General features: G+C 40.6%; 2 protein-coding genes across 2 annotated transcripts; both read left to right on the top strand.

Moving 5' to 3' along the window:
- Positions 1 to 654: 654 nt before the first annotated feature.
- LOC119724773 (solute carrier organic anion transporter family member 4A1-like) lies at positions 655 to 11,382 on the top strand. Its single transcript, XM_038195982.1, has 11 exons — positions 655 to 958; positions 5,133 to 5,968; positions 6,304 to 6,403; positions 6,899 to 7,017; positions 7,784 to 7,858; positions 8,339 to 8,527; positions 8,845 to 9,040; positions 9,164 to 9,329; positions 9,897 to 10,069; positions 10,381 to 10,445; positions 10,612 to 11,382. Exons 2-11 carry the CDS (start codon positions 5,224 to 5,226, stop codon positions 10,905 to 10,907), a joined length of 2,124 nt encoding a protein of 707 aa, XP_038051910.1. The 5' UTR covers positions 655 to 958; positions 5,133 to 5,223; the 3' UTR covers positions 10,908 to 11,382.
- Positions 11,383 to 16,425: 5,043 nt separating this feature from the next.
- LOC119724783 (solute carrier organic anion transporter family member 4A1-like) lies at positions 16,426 to 23,219 on the top strand. Its single transcript, XM_038195994.1, has 10 exons — positions 16,426 to 17,206; positions 17,313 to 17,412; positions 18,265 to 18,383; positions 18,897 to 18,971; positions 19,424 to 19,612; positions 20,075 to 20,270; positions 20,392 to 20,557; positions 21,345 to 21,517; positions 21,830 to 21,894; positions 22,061 to 23,219. Exons 1-10 carry the CDS (start codon positions 16,513 to 16,515, stop codon positions 22,354 to 22,356), a joined length of 2,073 nt encoding a protein of 690 aa, XP_038051922.1. The 5' UTR covers positions 16,426 to 16,512; the 3' UTR covers positions 22,357 to 23,219.
- The last annotated feature ends 1,154 nt before the right edge of the window (positions 23,220 to 24,373 follow it).

Raw genomic sequence — 24,373 nt, forward strand, 5'->3', positions numbered from 1 at the left:
ACCTGGGAGAAGCACAAATAGACTTGTTCCCGGTCCCTCCGTTGTCCTTTGGACTTCGAATGTAGGGAGGACTGGTACCGTGCAATGAATCCTGAAAACATCAGGTTTTCCTCCATTCTACTGTAAAATGGCAACAAAAGGCTACAACAGTGTATGGTGATGAGCTTCGATTTTCACTAAAACAATCAATAAAGAGAGAGGCATTACTTTTCAGTATTTTTGCAGTTGAAAAGTTGCTTTCGTGGAGACACTGGTGATTTTGCCTACTGATTATGGTGAGATTGAGTTTTGTTTATGTGTTCAATGGTCATTCATGCGCAAAGCTGTCAACATCGTTCTCAACAATAACAATCATGTTGCACACGCGCAGAGGTGATCCAATAAATGGCTTTTTAAATGGGAACTAGCTACCGGTCCCCATATTGTATGGGGACCAGTCAAAAGCAAAAATAGTGTTGAAGAAACGAATGAGGGCGTTGTTCACCCTTTCATGGTCATTGCCTTAACGACGTGGAGCCACAAGCTGTTGACGGGTCACTGACTATGACTGATATGGTTCTTGTTACGCACGATGCATGCGGGGTTGACTAAAAGATCGAGTACAAATACACCCAGTCCCCGCCCTCCTACGCCAAAGTGCATTCATCAAAATTATTCAGCATTTTGTTTAAATAAAGTCTAAAGGTCACAAGGGCGTGACACGAAGAAGTCCACGACTATTTGGTAAATCAAACGTTACTCTACGTATTCATGTGTGCGGGTCACAAGAGAGTTTGGTTTGGTTCATACAACAGCCGTTGTCTGGTTGCCGAATATCGACTAGTTGTGGTCGTGTGATGATCAGTTATCATTTATATATGATAGCAGTTGATGTACACAACCAGTACCCACATTGCCAGCTAAACTCGAACACCATTTCGCGCAAGTGAACGGAGATTTAACCGCTTCAAAAAAATTGGTAAGATTATTTCTTTTCGATTTGTAATATTGTGGAATTGTCATTTCTGCTAATTAACCTAGTTGTTTGTTGCGTGGAACGAAGGAATGAGCGAAAAAAACAATCCTTGTGTGGACTAGAACTTTGCGTCCAAAGTACAGCAAACAGTAAAAGGAGCAGCCGATATTATGTGCCCATGTTGCGTTGTTGCCTGTTTTGGAACTAAGAGTATAGGCCACATTCACCACTAAGTTTTCCAATGCTATGTTTACAAATAGTAATTAAGACGGCAAAATTAGATGACCTTTCAGTTAACTTTAATTGATCTTTCGAAGAACCTTATAAAAATTAGAGAGCAAAGTTTTGTATTCATGATATAGAACATTACATAACAGCTATAGGGGTGGATTGGTCCGGTGTGGAGAAAAGAGTATTGCTATAGATTACAGTGTGAATGTGCAACCCCGCCTATGGATGGGAATTGTAGGGGGTTCTTGACCTGAGTTCCAATAATTTACTATTGTGCACCATAGACTGCAAGACCGACGCCATAAAAAGCTTCATTTGTTGCATGTATAGGAATTGTAATGAATGTATTCATCTGTCATTATTGTAATGACTTCGATTGATATTCAGATTTCCTTTATAAAAGAGAACTGTTGGGACCGTTCCACTTGAATAACAGGTGGAAAATAATAGGTGAAAATAATACGTGGAATAAATACGTGGGGAAAAAAAGAGAATTAAAAGATAATTCTACAAATGAAAATGTATAGGGCATACTTTGGTTTTGTGACCACACAAATTTGTCATTCTTTTCCCTTACTTTTTAAAGTTTGGTTAAAAATGAATGTTTACCCTGAGTTTATGCGTCCTTCCCTCGGAGTTATGTTTTAACCGTAAACTAATATGTTTCTTACAGAACGATAGTGATAACTTTGTCAACAAAACGATATTAAAATGTTTTGGTTTGTATACGTTTAGCACTTAATACTTGAATATGCATCCCAACTTCAAAGTCAGACGAAAATAACTCAAATCCATTTCGCTGTAAACATGATCCCTCTTGGCCTATATAGCCTATAACCCCCAAAATTGCATATCACATTTTATGGACAAATATGCTTATTCGGTTTGTTCAACGAAGCGAAAGGTGACCATTATACAACACAAACAATCGGGAACAATGGCAAGGCCTTGAGGCACGGTAATAGATGCGTTACGATGTACCTGCGGGAAATATAGTCAGACTGGGCTTATAGGCAAGGCTGGGGAAACGGAGTTTTATTCTTTCTCACAGACATATCATTCGAGTGACCCGCTTAAAGTACGGCCTGTAATGTTAGTCCATGTAGGAAAATCATCCAGTATGTTTTCACATGGCAGGATATTGGAGACTTGTTTTTCTTTTGTGTCGGCTGCAAAAGTGGTTGTGAACGGTGTTTCGAAACAAATTGTCTATTAAAGATGTCGTAGCGATTGTTAGACTTAATCATTGCCTGTGTTTTGATTATGTTATAAGAGCCTTCTACCTGTAGTTTAGTACTAGTAAACGTCCATGCCAATGTGCGTAAAAAATTCAGGTTTCTATAAAAAGGGTTAACTGTTTTCACACATCATTTTGCGTGATAACTACATCCTGTCCGATTTTGTTTATGGTAGCTGGACTATTTTGCCTGGCAAGTTCATGGCAACGGGAGTCTATCGATGAGAAAACATTGCATAAAACCGTTACGAGTGTCATGCGTACAAAAAAATCGATTAAATTGACAACACCTGTTCATTGAAATAGTCTATGGTAATTTGAAAAAAATATGTGTATGGGTACGGAAAAAAATTACCGACAACTATTTCATATGTGGCTTAGGGTGAACGTACATGACGCCACTTGGTCTTTTAAAGTCTTATCAAAACACAAACATTATTAAAGATCCTGAAAAGATTATCAGTTGAAATTGTAATGATTAACAATTGTGCCGCCTTGAGCAAAGTTCGGGTCGGTGGTGGGGTTATCTTTGTTTTTGGTGGTGGGGTTATCTTTATTTTATCTGAATAATAGTGATATGAGACCTAGCTACACAGAATAACTCGGTATTAAGGTTTGGCACATACAGTGTTGAAGACTTTGCATTCAATTGGAGAAATAGAAAAGCAAAGTATTGAATCTTTTTCGTATAAACTCCAGCAAATAGTTTTCCACTTTTTTCAATTACATTAACTAATGTTCATTTAAAGATGAAAATTATTAAATGATTATTTCATAAACATAACAAGTGTTACTCTTGGAGTACGATAAAAATGCAAGTCAAACGGCCCCTGTATTATCGACAATAGCATATACTCTAAATGTATTATTGGTTCCCAGTTGAATACATAGTAAAAAAAAATAAAAAATTGAGGAAACCCAAATGCCAGGACCATTTTTTAAATGAAGTTCTGCATTTAGCACCTTCACGATCAAGATATGAAAGCCTAATTAATAAGCTTTCTTTTAGTACAAGAATCATTCAAAGCACTAATGTACTTTTCAAGTTACGGAAATTTGAACAAAAATACCGTTTTAAAGTTCTGTCCACAGATCACAAAAAAAAGGTAAGTGTTCTTTCAGCAAAACGAAAAACAACTCATATACATCCCTATGTGAAATTTGCTGAACTAACAGTACGCACTGTTTTGTGATCCGTGGATAGAACCCTAAAACGGTGTTTGTGTTTAAAATTACGTATCTTGAAAAATACACGAGTGATTTGAATGATTCTTGAACTAAAAGAAAGTGTATTAATTGGGCTTTCATATCCTAGATTTTTGAATGTGCTTAATGCAGAACTTCATTAAAAAATGCTCATGCCATTTGAGTTTCTTTTTTCTGACTCACCCTTGACAACATCTTCTATCACGTGTTATTTATGCACATACCTATTCATTCCAATATAACAATCATTCGTTCGTTAACCCCCTGTCCACTTGTTCAAATATACCAACTTTGATTCGTATCTACATGTCTGCCACAAAGTCGAGTAAAGAACACATCAACATAACCATATCATCCGTAATGAGCAACAAAGCCATACATTTGTACACGTTCACTATGCCGTACAACCGGCTTTAATTATCAGTCACATTAGCAAAGGTCGTCCGATGATCGATCGACTGGTTATTAAAGGATAATTCAAGTGCTCGTAAATATACTCAAATTTCCTTTTTTAAAGCACCAAGATTTCCATAGCAACGCATCATCGACGATTCTATAATGCATAGGCTATCACAAGGACAACAACGGTTTTAGACCGGCTGCCGTTTTGCGTTCGATAGTACTGGGATTGTTTCCTATGTGTGCACTGTACGTCCATTATATTGAGTTCGGCGCTTGGCACATGAAAGAGCAGTTTCATGTAAGTCTATTGTGGTTGTGGAAAGGCAGGAACGGGTTATCTTTTCCGTACACGGGCATGTCGTTACTAACACTGTGCAATACATCGGTAAGTGATTGTCACGCTTGTGCATGTTTTCTCTCCTGAAGACGGTCAGAGCATATGGACCGAAACGTCGAGTTTATACCTCAGGTTCTTTTCAGAACCATTTTCTCTCTTTGAGAAATTATTCGCACATGGTGTTTCTTGCAAACCTTTCGTTATCAGTGTCTCCATCATGCAAAGCCTCAGATCTTACCCATGTTTTCTTAACCCAAATTTGCGAACGATCAATTATTATGGCGTTCGTCTGGAACAGTCACCCACGAACGACCTCTGGTTCCATTTTGTGACTCGAAAATTGACTTTCTGGCAACAGAACCTATACTCTGAAACGTACCAAGTCAGAGTTTGACCTGATATTTTTTTAGAGGTTCAAAATGACATCTTTTCGGGTCAAAATGGCATCTTTTCTAGATCGTTTCCGGCTCATTTTGACCCAGCCAGAACCCATGTCAAAAATGCTCTTCTTTCGAGCCAGAAAAGAGTTATGTTGACCCTGGAAAGTATCGGGTCAAAAAGACCCAGATCCGAGTCGAATCTGAACCGAAACTTTTTACAGTGTACGTTTCATTTCTACCGCTGTGTGGTGAAGTTAATGCGTCATGATGTAATAGCAAATGGCTGATTGATAATGTTCACGTTGTCATTGTGTGTAGAGAAGGCCATAGTAGCCTTCATTGCAATTAACATGATTGCTTCTGTTTTGCTTGTGTATACTGCAGGATTCAAAAGGAGGGATCACCTTGTCAACCTCCTCAGCACCTTATCTGACGTTTATGCAGTAACATGAATAATTCAACAGGTGCTTAGCCAATGGGTGAAGAGGACAGTAACGACTTCGGGGGGAGGACAGAAGTGGGAGTGGTCAATCCTTCCTACAGAGCCATGGATGACCAGAACGATCGCAACGGTATCTCCAACCAAGCCGAGGTGGAGATACGAAACACCAACAAACACACGACAAGTATCTCTTCAAAAGAAGAAGATGCGAATGAAGATGTTGAGTGTGTCCCGTACGGGTGGCTGTCCATCCGACCCAAGTGGCTTCAGTTCCTCAACAACCCTAAGGGTTATCTGGTGTTCCTGTGCTGGTTCGCTTTAGTCCAGGGCATGACGGTTAATGGCTTCATCTACGTCATCACCTCCACTCTAGAGCGCCGCTTTGTCCTTCCCAGCGTGCAAAGCGGCTCCATCAGCAGCTGCTACGACTTCTCCGTCATGATCGTCATCATCTTCGTCACCTACTTAGGCGAGAGCAGCCACAAACCCAAGTGGCTAGGCACGGGCGCCTTCATCTTCGTCCTTGGCTCGCTGGTGTTCATGCTGCCTCATTTCATAACCCCAGAATATGACGTCACGCCTTCTGAGATCGACACCTGTGACCCGACACGCCCGACTTCAAAGGCGTGTCTCGAAGGCGACTCTAGCCTGAGTAACTACTTCTGGATGTTTGTAGCCGCGCAGGCGCTGCATGGTATAGGCGCTTCTCCACTCTATACACTGGGAGTCACCTATCTGGATGAGAACGTTAGGCCAGCGAGTGTTTCTATTTACATAGGTGAGTCAGAAATTCTACATGATGGACATTTAAATTGAATCTAGTCCAAAAAAAGCTGGAGACCTACTTGAGAGAATAGTTTGACAAACGCATCCAGGTGTAACTTAAGCTCTGACTGAAAGACAGATCAACTAGATAGGTTGTAAAACTGTTCTTATATGTTTCCAGTTCCAAGTTGACTGGATTCCATAAAATTGATCGCTGGACGCCTTAATATCAACTAGAAATTACAAAAAATGGTAATACCGACTGGAATGGATCCCCCATGATAAACATAAACTCGCATCAACAACTAGTCTTGATTACCAGCTGTTTTCTTGTTTTCGTACCAACAGGTATTTTCCAGGCTGTATCTACACTGGGTCCTGCTGTCGGGTATTTAGTCGGAGGTCTGTTCCTCGGAATTTGGACCGACTTCCCTAAAGAGCCACCAGGGTAAACAAAATAAAAACAAAAACTTGTTAATAATTCAGATTATTGAAAATCAGACAGTGCATGACCCTGGGAGTCCTTAAACGACAAGTCTCAATATTGAAAATTACAGATGAATAAGTCTGTTAAGATTAACAGATCAAAATCTTTACAAAAAAGTTCACTTCGTTTTAGAAGGCACTATTACGAACTTGTTCTTTGTTGCTTGACAATTAGAGACAACTGAAGAATTCTCTCGCATGCAGTGAAGTATCATTAGCGTTGAGCTCTTTAATCGTGAAAGTATAAAATAACCTAAATTGGTACACGACAAGACTAAATCAATGTGGAAAATGATCACTGTTCGTGTGGTAAATATCAGATGACACCCTTATACTGTTTATAGGGAGTAACACAGTTTGGGGCTTTAATCATGCATGTCAGTTTCATGTTTCCTATTCTATGGCAAGACTAATGAGGACAAATAAGAGATGGTTGTTTCTTCCTTTCTTCTACCAGGGGTATAGCCGATGACCATCCGTTATGGGTGGGTGCGTGGTGGTTGGGCTCGGTCATGCCAGCATGTCTTGGGATCCTCGTGGTGCTTCCACTCTTCGGCTTCCCAAGATACCTCAAAGGTAGGACAGGTGTTAAGTAATCTCGTGACGTCACGGCGCATGCGCTTGTAGTACATTTTATATGCCAGATACTGGATAAATGGTTCAGCATTTTGTCGACGTGAATTTGAGGAGACCTAAAATTTTAGCTTTAACGTTGAGCTCACTGTTAATAACCTCGTGGTGCTTCCACTGTTTCCAAGACACCACAAAGGTAGTCTAGCTTATACGTAATATTCGTGACGTCGCGAGAAAAGCTCTGGGTTAACGCCAGATAATGAAAAGGTTGTTCAACATTTATCAATTTGTTGCTTATGGCCGTGTACTAAAGTGAACTTAATTATTAACTAATACAGTAAAGGGATCGAAAGATAAACTATTTATTTATAGTGTGACTGAGTCCCGTATCAATCTACATAATATTTTATTATTACTATTATTAATACAGTTACCAACAGATGGTTAGGTCAACCTTTCACTTCTGTTTATGTTGATAGAGTTTCCTATTCACAAATAATGGGCTTTATACTACATACTCTTGACCTTTTTGTGATAACAAACGCATATGGTGTGGCTAATCCGGCGGCCTTGGTAGGCAATGCGTTTGAAGACACTGTGCTGGTTTGTACAGCCGATCCTGCTTTCACGCTGAACTCAACTGGTTTTTATTAGCCATTAATATCAGCTGGGCGCCCTCATAGGTTGTGCTCGAAGCAAATGAAAGATGTAGGCTGCAATATTACAAGCAACTATAATGATGAAATTACTCCGTGTTCTTGCCTTGCAGATCATAAAAAGGTTGCAGCGCTAAGGGTCGTGGAAAACCAGAAAGGAACAGATTTCAAGTCCAGGAGTGAAACAGGTAAATAAAAAAATTGTCAAAGCCACCGAAGAACTAACCAAACCGACTGACCAATACAAACCAACAGATTAATCCACAAGACTAATCACTAACACACTGGAAACAGTTGTAAAGTGTCCGCTATCGACTATTCCACCAATCCAAACTAGGTTAGCAAACTAGGTAAATGTTTGAACCTGCTCAAAAAAAGCGAAATCGGTTTATTAATAACTATTAAACACACCAGTTAATGTTGGTTTGATAAGCTACACAACTACACAACTATCTGATGGAACGTAACATCTAACTGGATAACTGCAGGTCATTAACTAAATCACCAGTCCACAAACTAGCTCTTAAACCACCCCGTAAACTGGTTTGCTGGCTACATATACGTTTACGTAACTGACTCATTGCCTACCTATTATAACTGGTTTACTGACTGTAAATTTGTGGGAAGCCTTTCTGACACGATAGCACTTCATCTTCTTACTCTCTCAGAGGGAGTAGCAGGTGGCATCAAAGACTTCCCAATTGCAGTCTGGACCCTGGTTAAGAACGCTCCCTTCATGTTCATCTGCCTCGGTCTCATCACGGAATGGATGATCCTGTCCAGTATCGCTGCCTTTGGGCCCAAGTTCTTGGAGTCACAATTCAGCGTGTCTTCTGGGTCATCTGCCATCATTGCCGGTAAATATGGACCTAGTCTCCCAAGTGAAAATTCCAGTTGAACCCAGTCAAACTGGTTCAACTGGTTTCAACTGAAATTGGTAAAACTGTTTAAAAACCAGCTCATACCAGTTCAAAACAAGTTAAACCAGTTCAAACCAGTCACCAATTTCCAGTTCCACTGGTATCAGTTGGAACCAGTTGCACTGGTTTCAACTGAAATTTTCACCTCGGATATAGAATTTATTTCGGACAGTTAGTAAGGAAGACTTTAGGCTTTTCTTTTTTTAATTGTTTTATCTTGAACTAACCAATGGGATTCTTTCGTTCTTCACCAGGAATGATCACCATCCCATCCGGACTAATCGGCGCTCTGATTGGTGGGTTCCTAGTCAAGAAATTCAACCTGATGTTCCGGGGCATGATTCGTCTGTGCATCGGGACGCTCATCGTTTCTCTTGTCCTCATGGCTGGGTTCTTCTTCAGTTGTCCAAGTCTCAGGTTTGCTGGCGTCAACACTTACTACAACAACACGTGAGTTCCATTATATTGATCAAACTGTGCGCGTTAATTGACCAATAAGATCACGACTTTTAGTCAGGTGACCGAGGAATCCATTCACAAACTTGGTCCTTTTTTATTTGTTACCAATCTTAGATCGTTGGACTATAAAGGCGTCTTCGACCTGGCGTCCCAATGCAACAGCGGCTGCAGCTGTGACACCTCATACAACCCCGTGTGTGGAGACAACAACATCATGTACTACTCGTCGTGCCACGCTGGCTGCACGGAGAAACTGGACAAGAACGCTGACGGGTACCAGGTGAATTATCGATCAATCGATTATTGATTATCGAGGAAAACTGTAGAGCCTTGTAGTTGAATAGTGGCGTTCGCTTTAGAACTTTGGCTAGAGAAAAAATTGGGGCATCGTTTAGGTTCACAGCTTAGAAATTATGATATAGGATGTAAAAGAACACTGATCCATTCATGTATTGATTATCGATCCTAATCAGTCAATTGATCAAAAGTCATTCAGTTGTATGTTGCGAATGACAAGTTTTTGATGAAAGCTTGTGATAAATTAGCAAACCACGAGGTCCGGTGAAAGGAACTAAAGATGGCGTTTACATGATACAAAGAAAGAACCAGGTGTGTCAAATAATGAAGTACAGTTGTAAAGGTGGGAGGCAAAGCACAGGAAAACCTGTGGAGGTAGGGACTGAAAACTCAATCCACATATTGGCCCGGGCGGGATTCGAACCCGGGTCACATCGGTGGAAGGCGAGGAAAGTACCGCCACGCAAACCTGACTCCCCTGTATATGAGTGTAGGAGATGAAATATAACATCTGTCAAATTTTATGTCGTGCCAATCATTTTTTTCTCAGACTTTCTCCGGCTGTGGTTGCGTCTCAGCGAACGAGACCGATGCACCTCACGGGGCAGTGGCCGGCAAATGCTCGATCGACTGTGGTAACATGTGGGGCTTCATTGTCGTTGTCTTTGGTATGGCGTTGTTCACGTTCCTGGCAGTGGTACCAACTATAACGGCTACTATAAGGTGAGGACTATCGACAAAAAAATCACTACAGATTGAAAAAAAGGTAGAGATCTTTCCAAACTTGAACCATTACGCCAATACAAGAAGTTATACAGAAGTTAACAGAACCGTCAAAGTAAGTTATAAGACGCAGGCAGAGTCGTGGAAAATAGGCAGAGAATGTTAGGCAGAGTCGTTAGGTATAGGCAGAAGACATCAGGCAAAGATCGTAGAAATGGTTAGAAGGTAGCAGCTTAATGTAGAAGTTGTTATAATTTTGTCAGATTAAAAACATTGATACACTAAGATTTCTTTCTATCTGCTTTTTACAGGTGTGTTTCGCACACGCAGCGTGCGTTTGCACTCGGTGTGCAATCGCTCCTGTACCGAGCATTAGGTAAGTAATTAATTGGGCGAAGCAGGTGGAACTGCCACGGAAAGACTTTTTTAAAACAGGAATCTTCTTCCTGGAAAGGAAGTGATCGCTTACTTAGAGGCGTAATAAAGAATACATGGTATTAACTGAGGTTCCTTAAATTTTATGGAATTCCTTCTTTTATCAGGGACCGTACCTGGACCCATCATCTTCGGTAGCATCATCGACCAGTCCTGCATCCTGTGGGAGACATCGTGCGACGGCGCCCGCCAGTGCTGGCTCTACAACAACGGCGAGATGAGTCTGAACGTCTTCATCCTCCTCGCCAGCCTCAAGCTGGGCTCCTGCATCTTCTACATCCTCTGCTACATGACCTACAGGGCGCCCCCTAGCGCCGAGGAGGGCAAGGACAGCGACGTCAAGATGGCGTCCGATGGGAAGGCAGAGGGCGCCCCGGGTGGCACACTCAGCACAGATTTTTAGTTTAGTGACGAGTAGAAGTTATTAATTATTGTTTTTTTTTGGGGGGGGGGGAATTTGGTTCGGATATAACGCTGAATTAATGAAGTTCTAAACAGGCTGCCAACAAAGAAAGTCTCTGCCAATAAAAAAACTCTTCACTGCCAATACATCTAAAATACAATTCAATAGACTGAATAGACCTCCTTCATTTTTATTATACTTTCGCACAATAGGTTCTGTAGGTTTTACATTCATTGGCATTGTTATTGATCGAAATGATGTTTATTAAAGATCCAATTTATAATTTTTGTACTTGACAATTTACTTGCAGCTTTCCATCACGTGACTCCGGCACGTGTCTCCGTTATAGTCGACGTTAGATTTTACTATTCGTACCGTATATAGCGTAGCATATTTTGTTGCTCTGACCTGTAGAACAGACATATCCGATTCTGAATTAAGTCGTATAGTGCAATGAACTCACTAAATAAGAAAACAGAAATTCAAGTATAGAACGGCATTTAAAAATTTATTTAAAAAAAAATCAAACAATTGATATTTTGTTTCCTGTGTACAAACTGGTGATTGGGTTTAATAAAATAATGTTGTTAATTTGGTTTAACATTTCTTACTTATTAAGTGAATTTTTATTAAAAACTATGCAGATAGTGTGCCTTTTCAATAAATCCAAGAGATGTTTTAGGTTGAAATGTGTCGTATTCATTAATTATTTAAAACTATTTTGAAACTTTCTAGAATCATTCCAGATGTATACTAAAATAATCAATGGAAGTATATAATGCTCAGACAATTTATATTTAGAAATCGTGTAAATTACAAACTTTTTCTATAATAAAAATATTGTTACAGTATGAGTTACTCTCAATCGTATTATGTGTCAAATCTTTCACCGATACAGTATTATTGGTTTTTCCAAGTTATTTTATCACTTATTCTACGCAAATTCCCTGTGACGATACCTTAATTTCGTTCCCGAACACCGTCCAGGTCAATTCCTGATTTCAATTTAAAAAAAACACCAATGGATTTATAGATGCAAAGGCTACCAATGCTTCTACAAAATCAAACACGAGCTGGTTGCCATCTCACGAGCAGAGCACCTCGCCGTAAACACAAAAAATACCAGGGGGCACCAACACAAATTCTACAAGCGGCAGGCAACCAAGGAAGCCTACAAGATCTCTTTCTTCCCGAGAACCATCACAGAATGGAAGAAGTTGCCAGCCAACACCGTCAACTACACTACTTGCATCATGGATATAGTGCATCCAAGCACTTCATGGACAACTAAGGCAATTAACTAAGGTCATCTCCAATCCACTCCATGCGAGTCATAAGGTAAAAAGTTGGTGTGCTATTCTTCAGTGAATTTTACCGACTCAACCAGAACCAGAACCAGAACCAGAACCAGAACCAGAGCCAGATCTAGAACCAGAACTAGAACCAGAACCGGAACCATGAACCAGAACCAGAACCAGAACCAGAACTAGAACTAGAACCAGAACCAGAATCGTCTACGTGCAGTGCATGCTTTCAAACCTTGGAGAAGCAAAAATAGACTTGTTCCCGGTCCCTCCGTTGTCCTTTGGACTTCGAATGTAGGGAGGACTGGTACCGTGCAATGAATCCTGAAAACATTAGGTTTTCCTCCATTCTACTGTAAAATGGCAACAAAAGGCTACCACAGTGTATGGTGATGAGCTTCGATTTTTGCTGCAACAATCAATAAAGAGAGAGGCACTACTTTTCAGTTTGTGAAACTTTTGCAGTTGAAAAGTTGCGTTCGTGGAGACACTGGTGATTTTGCCTACTGATTATGGTGAGATTGAGTTTTGTTTATGTGTTCAATAGTCATTCATGCGCAAAGCTGTAAACATCGTTCTCAACAATAAAAATCATGTTGCGCACGCGCAGAGGTGATACAATGAATGGCTTTAAATGGGAACTAGCTACCGGTCCCCATATTGTATGGGGACCAGTCAAAAGCAAAAATAGTGTTGAAGAAACGAATGAGGGCGCTGTTCACCCTTTTATGGTCATTGCCTTAACGACGTGGTGCCACAAGCTGTTGACGGGTCACAGCTTGTGACGGTTGACTGAGGCAAAGTGCATTCATCAAAATTATTCAGCATGTTTTTAAATAAAGTCTAAAGGTCACTAGGTAAAACAAACTTGTCTAGTTACCTATATATTGACTGGTTGTAGTCGTGTGATGTTCAGTAACAATTTCTATATGACCGAGAGCAGTTGATGTACCCTACCTCTACCGACATTGCCAACTAAACTCGAAAACCATTTCGAGCAAGTGAACGGAGATTTAATTAACCGCTTCAAAAATTGGTAAGATTCTTTCTTTTCGATTTGTAATATTTTGGAATTGTCATTTCTGCTAATTAACCTAGTTGTTTGTTGCATGGAACGAAGGAATGAGCCAAAAAAATAATCCTTGTGTGGACTAGAACTTTGCGTCCAAAGTGTTGCAAACAATAAAAGAGGCAGCCGATACAGTATGTGCCCATGTTGTATTCTTGCCTGTTTTGGAACTAAGAGTATAAGCCACATTCACCCTTCAGTTTTCCAATGCTTTACACGATTAAAATATACGTGTCTCAAGCCATCAACGATGGAGATATATCGCACGAAGAGTTCTTATTGATTACGAGAGAGCTCGCAAAATTTAACGAGCTTAAGCAAAAAATTAGAACAAAGACCAGCACAAAGCTTCAAAAAATTAAAAACGATACAGACTTTGAAAAAAAGTAAAAAAACGGGTAGACGAACGGCTGACAAAAGAAACAAAATCTCTCATCGAAAAACTTACAAGTTCATATCAATTTGTGAGCGCACCTTTTCAAGCGTCCACACAGGAACTGATTTTTTTGCTATGGGAATAGCCATCAAAAACGGCGCCTCGATGTTTTTTTTGTACACCATTGGAAAACGGAGCAACGCTTTGACTTGTTAAAAGAATATAAGACAGACAATTTTATTCTACATCATACTGATATAAAATATTGAATTTATATTAAAAACAAAGCCCGTACTTTTCAGGATATATACATTGTTGTTTTAGCAGAACTTAACACGATTTTGTGTGTGAATTGAGGTTTTCAGTAAACCCGCACCGCTTCAACTAGCCGTAAACACAAACAGCGCCACCGTACGGCATTGTAAAAAAAAAGTGTTGTTGGGGAAAGTTCTGGTCTAACTAATTATCTAACATCTATTCTGATTGGACATTGTTAAGGCCCGTACATTTAGGGTTGAAGAAGATGATCGCCAATCATAACCCTGCTCAAATACGTCGTGGGCATTGCGTTGTGCGTGCGTACACACTACACTCAAGTCATGTCACGCCGGCGGCCGCTCACCTTCCTTCACACACAGTACACGTTGCGCGTACGCGCATTTGTATTACATTTTGTTACAATCGTGCTATGCGCAAAATTACGGTGGCCCTGGAACGACATTTTAATATTGACCTTTTTAATATGAACCTTGTAACTTCTTAATATTGACGTTGTACCTTCGCAATATGCACGTTGCACGTAGCTTAATATCGCATTGTGGAAATTGTTCCTTCTTAATATAAATGTTCCAACTTGTTAATGTTCACGTTCGATCTTGTCAATGTACACCATGAATCATGCTTGATGTCAACGTTGCACTTGCTTCTTCGCAATATGAACCATGTACCTTCGCATTGTGAACGTTTAATTGACCTTGCATCTTGTTAATATCATTGTTGAACCGTCCTCCTTCGCAATGTGAATCATGCAAAAAAAGTACGAATTCCTTGCCAAGCCCTATAGTTAGACAACCAGTTATGATGGAGTTTCAATCTGACGGCTGTTTAATGTCACTTAACCTGGGCGTCTACCTTGTAGTGATTTTTATCATGTACGTCCAAGGTTGGACATACATGTAAAAAATGCATCCTGAAGCATCTTATCATTTCAACCGTTTACTATACACAAATATATACCGGTTTGATTTCTGATTGATTTTTTGATTTTTTTCTTCCTGTACTTTCATCTTTGCCATATCCCAATAATTTTTGACTCGCCAACAGGGCTCCTTACCAAATAGTATGAGCCCGCTGTTTTGACGAGCATTTGGTTTTCGGGTTACTGCTAAGTCGAACCCTACATACCCCCCCCCCCCTCCCAGGATATCCGCGCCTGACCGCAACATGAAGAATATTCGCAATTGGCTGACGACCAGTCATGTATGCATGCACTCCAAGCAAACAACTTCGTATAGGGTGCCCGGCAACACGTGATTCGCGCTCAACGCAACGGTGCGGTCGTGATGCGGCGCTCTCTCGCGGTGTCGGGTTATCGCTGCAGCGGGTAATCGCGCATTCAACCATAAAAACGTCTAGCCCTCAGACAAGCTCGAGTATGTTGCGGGTGTATGCACTGAATAAACAATTAAACAATTGACCGAAGCCACCTGTGCCCCCCGCGCTATTGCTTTAACAATGATTGACGGGAATGGGACCGTTGGTGAAATCCGCGATATTTCCCCGAAGTAATAAATATCAATGTATGCCCTTACTATTGTTGTCATGCTTTATAAGACGTGGATATTATTTCGTAACGGTACCACCGCATATAAATGATGTTCCTTTCAATTACATCTTTAGATCATACTCTTATATAATTAAATACGCGGATCTCGACGGAAATCTCTTGTAACTATGATTAAAAACACACAAAAAATCTGAACAGGGCTTGAAGGATGTAAAGTATTATGATAAAAGCATTCTTAACGTGATCACAGAACACTGTTTTGCATTATTGTAATTGACGGAGAGTATACCGTCAAGAAATTAATTAGTCTCGTGAATTGAACACATCTTTTCTAGTGAAACAGCGCTCATTAGCCTGAACATGAATTATAAAAGATATGTGAAATAAATCAGAGAGCCTTGATTCATGATACAAAAATTGAAACTCTATCATAACTGGTTGTTTAAGTATAGGACTTGACAAGGACTTCGTACTTTTTAGAATGCATGATTCACATTGCGAAGAAGAACGATCAATTATTATGGCGTTCGTCTGAAACAGTCGCCCACCAACGACCTCTGGTTCCATTTTGTGACTCGAAAATTGACTTTCTGGCAACAGAACCTATACTCTGAAACGTCCTGAGTCAGATTTAGACCTGATATTTTGCAGAGGGTCAAAATGACATCTTTTCGGGTCAAAATGACATCTTTTCTAGATCGTTTCCGGCTCATTTTGACCCAGCCAGAACCCATGGCAAAAATGCTATTCTTTCGAGCCAGAAAAGAGTTATTTTGACCCTGGAAGGTATCGGGTCAAAAAGACCCAGATTCGAGTCGAATCTGAATCGAACCTTTTACAGTGTACGTTTCATTTCTACCGCTGTTTGGTGAAGTTAATGCGTCATGATGTTAGCAAATGGCTAATTGTTTATGTTCACGTTGTCATTGTGTGTAGAGAAGGCCATAGTAGCCTTCATTGCAATTAACATGATTGCTTCTGTTTTGCTTGTGTATACTGCAGGATTCAAAAGGAGGGATCACCTTGTCAACCTCATCAGCAACTTATCTGACGTTATTTTATGCAGCTACATGAATAATTCAACAGGTGCAATGGATGACCAGAACGATCGCAACGAGATCTCCAACCAAGCCGAGGTGGAGATGCGAAACCCCAACAAACGCACGCCAAGTATCTCTTCAAAAGAAGAAGATGCGAATGAAGATGTTGAGTGTGTCCCGTACGGGTGGCTGTCCATCCGACCCAAGTGGCTTCAGTTCCTCAACAACCCTAAGGGTTATCTGGTGTTCCTGTGCTGGTTCGTTTTTGTCCAGGGCATGGCGGTTAATGGCTTCATCTCCGTCATCATCTCCACTCTAGAGCGCCGATTTGTCCTTCCCAGCGTGCAAAGCGGCTCCATCAGCAGCTGCTACGACTTCTCCGTCATGATCATCATCATCTTCGTCACCTACTTAGGCGAGAGCAGCCACAAACCCAAGTGGCTAGGCACGGGCGCCTTCATCTTCGTCCTTGGCTCGCTGGTGTTCATGCTGCCTCATTTCATAACCCCAGAATATGACGTCACGCCTTCTGAGGTCGACACCTGTGACCCGACACGCCCGACTGCAAATACGTGTCTCGAAGGCGACTCTAGCCTGAGTAACTACTTCTGGATGTTTGTAGCCGCGCAGGCGCTGCATGGTATAGGCGCTTCTCCTCTCTTTACATTGGGAGTCACCTACCTGGATGAGAACGTTAGGCCAGCAAGTCTGTCTATTTACATTGGTGAGTCAGAAACTCTACATGATAGACATTTAAATTAAATCTAGCCCCAAAAAAGCTGGAGACCTAGTCTTGATTACCAGCTGTTTTCCTGTTTTCGTACTTACAGGTATTTTCCAGGCTGTATCTACACTGGGTCCTGCTGTCGGGTATTTAGTCGGAGGACTGTTCCTCGGAATTTGGACCGACTTCCCTAAAGAGCCACCAGGGTAAACAAAATAAATACAAAAACTTGTTAATAATTCAGATTATTGACAATCAGACAGTGCCTGACCCTGGGAGTCATAAAAGGCTCATGTAAACGACAAGTCTCAATATTGAAAATTACAGATGAATAAGTCTGTTAAATTTAACAGATCAAAAGCATTACAAAAAAGTAAGTTCACCGTCGTTTTAGAAGGCGCGATTACGAACTTGTTATTTGTTGCTTGACAACTGGAGACAAATGAAGAATTCTCTCGCATGCAGTGAAGTATCATATCATGGGTGGCACGGGTGGCTTGTGCGTAAAGCGCTCCCCTCTCACCAAGGTGACCACGGTTCGAATCCTGGCCGCGGATCGCATGTGAGTAGAGTTGTGCATTGGTTCTCTCCTGTGCCACGAGGGTTTTTCTCCGGGCCCTCCGGTTTTCCTCCCTCCGGAAAAATCAAACACTTTCGATCTCAGGCTGTGCTCCGTAGTCTTATATGGGTCGATGTGGCCGGCAGCCATAGGCGCCTTTACGTGCCAGCGGCCCGACCACGTTGTAGCCGCGTCCTTCGCAATTCAGCATCCCAGCTGCGAGTAAGGATGATTAGCCTCCCAAATTATTATTATTATAAGAGTTGAGCTCTTTAATCGTGAAAGTATTAAATAACCTAAATTGGTACACGCCAAGACTAAATAAATGTGGAAAATGATCCCTGTTCGTGTGGTAAATATCAGATGACTACCCTTATAGGAAGTATAACATAGTTTGGAGTTTCAATCATAGATGTCAGTTCCACGTTTCTTATGCGATGGCAAGACTAAATAAATGGGCGGTAAAAAGACATGGTTGTTTCTTCCTTTTCTCTACCAGGGGTATAGCCGATGACCATCCGTTATGGGTGGGTGCGTGGTGGTTGGGGTCGGTCATGCCAGCATGTCTTGGGATCCTCATGGTGCTTCCACTCTTAGGCTTCCCAAGATACCTCAAAGGTAGGACAGGTGTTACGTAATCTCGTGACGTCACGGCGCATACGATTGTAGTACATTTTCAATGCCAGATACTGGATAAATGGTTCAGCATTTGTCGACTTGAATTTGAGGAGTTCTAAAACGTTAGCTTTATAAATTCAACGTTGAGCTCACAGCTGTTAACCTCGTGGTGCTTCCACTGCTTCCAAGACACCACAAAGGTAGTCTAGCTGTTACGTAATATTCGTGACGTCACGAGAAAAGCTCTGGGTTAATGCCAGATAATGAAAAGGTTGTTCAACATTTATCAATTTGTTGCTTATGGCCGTGTATTAAAGTGAACTTAAATGCAGTAAAGGGATCGAAAGATAAACTATTTATTTTATAGTGTGACTGAGTCCCGTATCAATCTACATAATATTTTATTATTATTATTATTATTAATACAGTTGTGCTCGAAGCAAATGAAAAATGTAGGCTGCAATTTTACAAACAACTATAATTATGAAATTACTCTGTGTTCTTGCCTTGCAGATCATAAAAAGGTTGCAGCGCTAAGGGTTGTGGAAAACCAAAAAGGAACGGATTTCAAGTCCAGGAGTGAAACAGGTAAAGAAAAAATTGTCAAAGCCAACAGACACAACGCCAAACCAACAGATTAATCCACAAGACTAATCACTAACACACTGGAAACAGTTGTGAAGTGTCCGCTATCGACTATTCCACCAATCCAAACTAGGTTAGCAAACTAGGTAAATATTTCAACCTGCTCAATAAAAGCGAAATCGGTTAACTATTAAACACACCAGTCAATGTTGGTTTGATAAGCTACACAACTACACAACTATCTGATGGAACGTAACATCTAACTGGATAACTGCAGATCGTTAACTAGTTTACCAGTCCACAAACTAGCTCTTAAACCACCCCGTGAACTGGTTTGCTGGCTACTTATACGTTTACGTAACTGACTCATTGCCTACCTATTATAACTGGTTTACTGACTAAATTTGTGGGAAGCCTTTCCGACACGATAACACTTCATCTTCTTACTCTTTCAGAGGGAGTAGCAGGTGGCATCAAAGACTTCCCAGTTGCAGTCTGGACCCTGGTTAAGAATGCCCCCTTCATGTTCATCTGCCTCGGTCTCATCACGGAATCGATGATCCTGTCAAGTATCTCTGCCTTTGGGCCAAAGTTGCTGGAGTCACAGTTCAGCGTGTCTTCTGGGTCATCTGCCATCATTGCCGGTAAATATGGACGTGGCCTCCCAAGTGAAAATTCCAGTTGAACCCAGTCAAACTGGTTCAACTGGTTTCAACTGAAATTGGTAACTGTTGTTAAACTAAGTAAGATTTGAGGCTTTGCATGGTGGAGATACTAAATAATGAAAGGTTTGCGGAAACGCCATGTGCGAATAATTTCTCAACTAAGAGAATGGTTCTGAAAAGAACCAGAGGTATAAACTGTTGTTAAACTGGTATAACTGTTTAAAAACCAGTTCATACCAGTTCAAAACAAGTTCAAACCAGTTCAAACCAGTCAATAATTTCCAGTTCCATTGGTATCGGTTGCAACCAGTTCACCAGTTGAACCTCGGATATAGAATTTATTTCGGACAGTTAGTGAGAAAGACTTAAGACGTGCATGCATGGCCTTAACTGTTTAATCTTGAACTGACCAATGGGATCCTTTCTCTCCATCTTAAACAGGTATGGTCGTCATCCCATCCGGACTAATCGGCGCTCTGATTGGTGGGTTCCTAGTCAAGAAATTCAACCTGATGTTCCGGGGCATGATTCTTCTGTGCATCGCGACGCTCAGCGTTTCTCTTGTCCTCATGGCTGGCTTCTTCTTCAATTGTCCAAGTCTCAGGTTTGCTGGCGTCAACACTTACTACAACAACACGTGAGTTTCATTATATTGATCAAACTGTGCGCGTTAATTGACCAATAACATCACGACTTTTAGTCAGGTGACCGAGGTATCTATTCACAAACTTGGTCCTTTTTTTATTACCAATCAATAGATCGTTGGACTATAAAGGCGTCTTCGACCTCGCGTCCCAATGTAACAGCAACTGCAGCTGTGACACCTCATACAACCCCGTGTGTGGAGACAACAACATCATGTACTACTCGTCGTGCCACGCTGGCTGCACCGAGAAACTGGACAAGAACGCTGACGGGTACCAGGTGAATTATCGATCAATCGATTATTGATTGTCGAGGAAAACTGTAGAGCCTTGCAGTTGAATAGTGGCGTTCGCTTTAGAACTTTGGCCAGAGAAAAAATTGGGGCATCGTTAGGTTCACAGTACAGCTAAGAATTTATGATATAGGATGTAAAAGAACATCGTTCGTTTACTGATCCATTCATGTATTGATTATCGATCCAAATCAGTCAATTGATCAAACGTCATACAGTTGTATGTTGCGAATGACCAGTTTTGATGAAAGCTTGTGATAAATTCGAAAACCACGAGGTCCGCTGAAAGGAACTAAAGATGGCTTTTATATACAAAGAAAAAACAGGTGTGTCAAATAATGAAGGAATTTCGTAATTACCAACATGCTGGAAGTTAAATAAATTACAAGAAATGGGAAGGCATGAATTCTGGTAATAAGTTTCGAGATGAATAGTATTTTTTAATTCTTTCTGGTGATGAAACCACGGATTCCTCAAAAGTACCCTATTAAAGCACTGTAGCTCGAATGCCTGAAGAAACCAGAGGAGAGAAGACAACTTAACGGAGAAGAAAGTACAGTTTTAGAGGAGGGAGGAAAAGCCCAGGAAAACCTGTGGAGGTAGGGACTGAAAACTCAATCCACATATTGACCCGGGCGGGATTCGAACCCAGGTCACAGCGGTGGAAGGCGAGGAAAGTATCGCTACGCCAACCTCACTCCCTGTATATGAGTGTAGGAGATGAAATATAACATCTGTCAAATTATATGTCGTGCCGATAATTTTTTTTCTCAGACTTTCTCCGGCTGTGGTTGCGTCTCAGCGAACGAGACCGATGCACGTAACGGGGCAGTGGCCGGCGAGTGCTCGATCGACTGTGGTAACTTGTGGGGCTTTATAGTCGTTGTCTTCGCTATGGCGTTGTTCGCGTTCGTGGCAGTGGTACCAACTGTCACGGCTACTATAAGGTGAGGACTATCGACACAAATTTCACTAACTGATTGGAAAAGGGGTAGAGATCTTTCCAAACTTGAACCATTACGCCAATTCAAGAAGTTATACATAAGTTAACAGAACCGTCAAAGTAAGTTATAAGAAGCAGGCAGAATCGTAGAAAATAGGCAGGGAATGTTAGGCAGAGTCGTTAGGTATAGGCAGAAGACATCGTGCAAAAATCGTAGAAATGGGTAGAAGGTAGCAGCTTAATGTAGAAGTTGTTATAATTTTGTCAGATTAAAAACACTGATACACAAACATTTCTTTCTATCTGCTTTTAACAGGTGTGTTTCGCACACGCAGCGTGCGTTTGCACTCGGTGTGCAGTCTCTCCTGTACCGGGCATTAGGTAAGTCACTAATCGGGCGAAGCAGGTGGAACTGCCAAGGAAAGACTTTTTTAAAATAGGAATCTTCTTCCTGGAAAGGAAGTGATCGCTTACTTAGAGGCGTAATAAAGAATACATGGTATTAACTGAGGTTCCTTAAATTTTATGGAATTCCTTCTTTTATCAGGGACCGTACCTGGACCCATCATCTTCGGTAGCATCATCGACCAGTCCTGCATCCTGTGGGAGACATCGTGCGACGGCGCCCGCCAGTGCTGGCTCTACAACAACGGCGAGATGAGTCTGAACGTCTTCATCCTTCTCGCCAGCCTCAAGCTGGGCTCCTGTATCTTCTACATCCTCTGCTACATGACCTACAGGGCGCCCTCTAGCGCCGAGGAGGGCAAGGACAGCGACGTCAAGATGGCGTCCGATGGGAAGGCAGAGGGCGCCCCGGTTGGCACACTCAGCACAGATTTTTAGTTTAGTGACGAGTAGAAGTTATTAATTTTTTTTTTTTTTTTGGGGGGGGGGAATTTGGTTCGGATATAACGCTGAATTAATGAAGTTCTAAATAGGCTGCCAACAAAGAAAGTCTCTGCCAATAAAAAAAATCTTCACTGCCAATACATCTAAAATACAAATCAATAGACTGAATAGACCTCATTCATTTTTGTTATACTTTCGCACAATAGGTTCTGTAGGTTTTACATTCATTGGCATTATTATTGATCGAAATGATGTTTATTAAAGATCCAATTTATAATTTCTGTACTTGACAATTTACTTGCAGCTTTCCATCACGTGACTCCGGCACGTGTCTCCGTTATAGTCAACGTTAGATTTTACTATTCGTATATAGCGTAGCATATTTTGTTGCTCTGACCTGTAGTACAGACATATCCGATTCTGAATTAAGTCGTATAGTGCAATGAACTCACTAAATAAGAAAACAGAAACTCAAGTATAGAACGGCATTTAAAAATTTATTTTGTAAAAAAAATTTCAGACAATTGATATTTTGTTTCCTGTGTACAAACTGGTGATTGGGTTTAATAAAATAATGTTGTTAATTTGGTTTTACATTTCTTACTTATTAAGTGAATTTTTATTAAAAACTATGCAGATAGTGTGCCTTTTCAATAAATCCAAGGGATTTTTTAGGTTGAAATGTGTTGTATTCATTAATTATTTAAAACTATTTTGAAACTTTCTAGAATCATTCCAGATGTATATTAAAACAATCAATGGAAGTATATAATGCTCAGACAATTTATATTTAGAAATCTTGTAAATTACAAGCGTTTTTCTTTAATAAAAATATTGTTACAATATGAGTTATTCTCGATCCTATTATGTGTCAAATCTTTCACCGATACAGTATTATTGGTTTTCCCAAGTTATTTTATCACTTATACCACGCAAATTCCCTATAACGATACCTTAATTTCGTTCCCGAACATCGTCGAGGTCCAATTCAAAACCACCAATGGATTTCATTTAAGGTGTAGTATAATTCAAATTTGTGGCACTCTAATTCGTCCTGATTTCGGTAAATTCGTCTCATGTGGCGATCGGCGTTGTATTGAAAAAGCAAATTTATAAATGCACACTTGTAATCTTACAATAATGTTTTGGTTATGCACGAAGGTCGCCGTCAGCCCACGAATGAGTAATATTCAGCCCGTTAATTTGCAATTATAAAAAGTGAAAGTCCCGAATAAATCAGACATTAATGAGCGTTTAGAATGTCTTAAAATGTAAATTAGGCTTTTTGCCGTATTGGCAATATTATACGAGAATGTATACGGTGAAACCACTTTCGTCGTGGGTGCGTCACAGTTTTAGCAAACAAAGAATTATTTATAACAAATCCTGGTAGTTCCCGACCTAAGGTCCCAGATTCATTTGTACAACTGTATGATAAGAATTCATTGTACGTATTAAAAAATATCTTGTACAACATTACTGTATAATAAGAATTTGCATACCACTTTAGCTCTCCCTTTGTTTCTGTCATCTAGTACGGTATCGATATGTCTTTTTATGACGATGGAACGTCGTTCTACTTTTTTTATGATTCCATACGCTGTATTGATTAACATTTTAAAGAACCTAAACCCCGTGTTCGGCTCCGAATGTACGCAAACCACTGGAGTTGTTCAAAGTAACACACGTTGTTCTAGACCTGCGTACTGCCACGATATAATCTGGGAACACTTTGAAAGGATTAAAAGGTTTGCAAGTTTCGATGGAAAAGAAAGTGTTTCAGCTTTTGCCCAAAGCTCTGTTTTAGAAATGTTCCTTATATACAAATTCATAAACTGGGTATGAGTTACCCAAATTGATTATTTTTTTCTTCATAATTAGGCCAAGATACAGAAGGTGACAACCGGAAGTTTCAACCTCCACGCCAGCTTTTTACAGGTGAGCTTACTGTCATTGTATACTACCTGACACTCAAACAAAGGAAAATACAATCCATGAAAAATACGCCGTA

This window comes from Patiria miniata, unplaced genomic scaffold (assembly GCF_015706575.1).
Source record: "Patiria miniata isolate m_02_andy unplaced genomic scaffold, ASM1570657v1 HiC_scaffold_18, whole genome shotgun sequence".
NCBI classification, from domain to species: Eukaryota; Metazoa; Echinodermata; class Asteroidea; order Valvatida; family Asterinidae; genus Patiria; species Patiria miniata.

Coding starts and splice junctions, on each gene's coding strand:
- LOC119724773 (XM_038195982.1), top strand. CDS start 5,224: ATGGGTGAAGAGGACAGTAACGACTTCGGGGGGAGGACAGAAGTGGGA. Junction 7,859..8,338: donor CAAGTCCAGGAGTGAAACAG/GTAAATAAAAAA, acceptor TTACTCTCTCAG/AGGGAGTAGCAGGTGGCATC. Junction 9,330..9,896: donor AGAACGCTGACGGGTACCAG/GTGAATTATCGA, acceptor TTTTTTTCTCAG/ACTTTCTCCGGCTGTGGTTG.
- LOC119724783 (XM_038195994.1), top strand. CDS start 16,513: ATGAATAATTCAACAGGTGCAATGGATGACCAGAACGATCGCAACGAG. Junction 18,384..18,896: donor CTTCCCAAGATACCTCAAAG/GTAGGACAGGTG, acceptor CTTGCCTTGCAG/ATCATAAAAAGGTTGCAGCG. Junction 20,271..20,391: donor AACACTTACTACAACAACAC/GTGAGTTTCATT, acceptor ACCAATCAATAG/ATCGTTGGACTATAAAGGCG.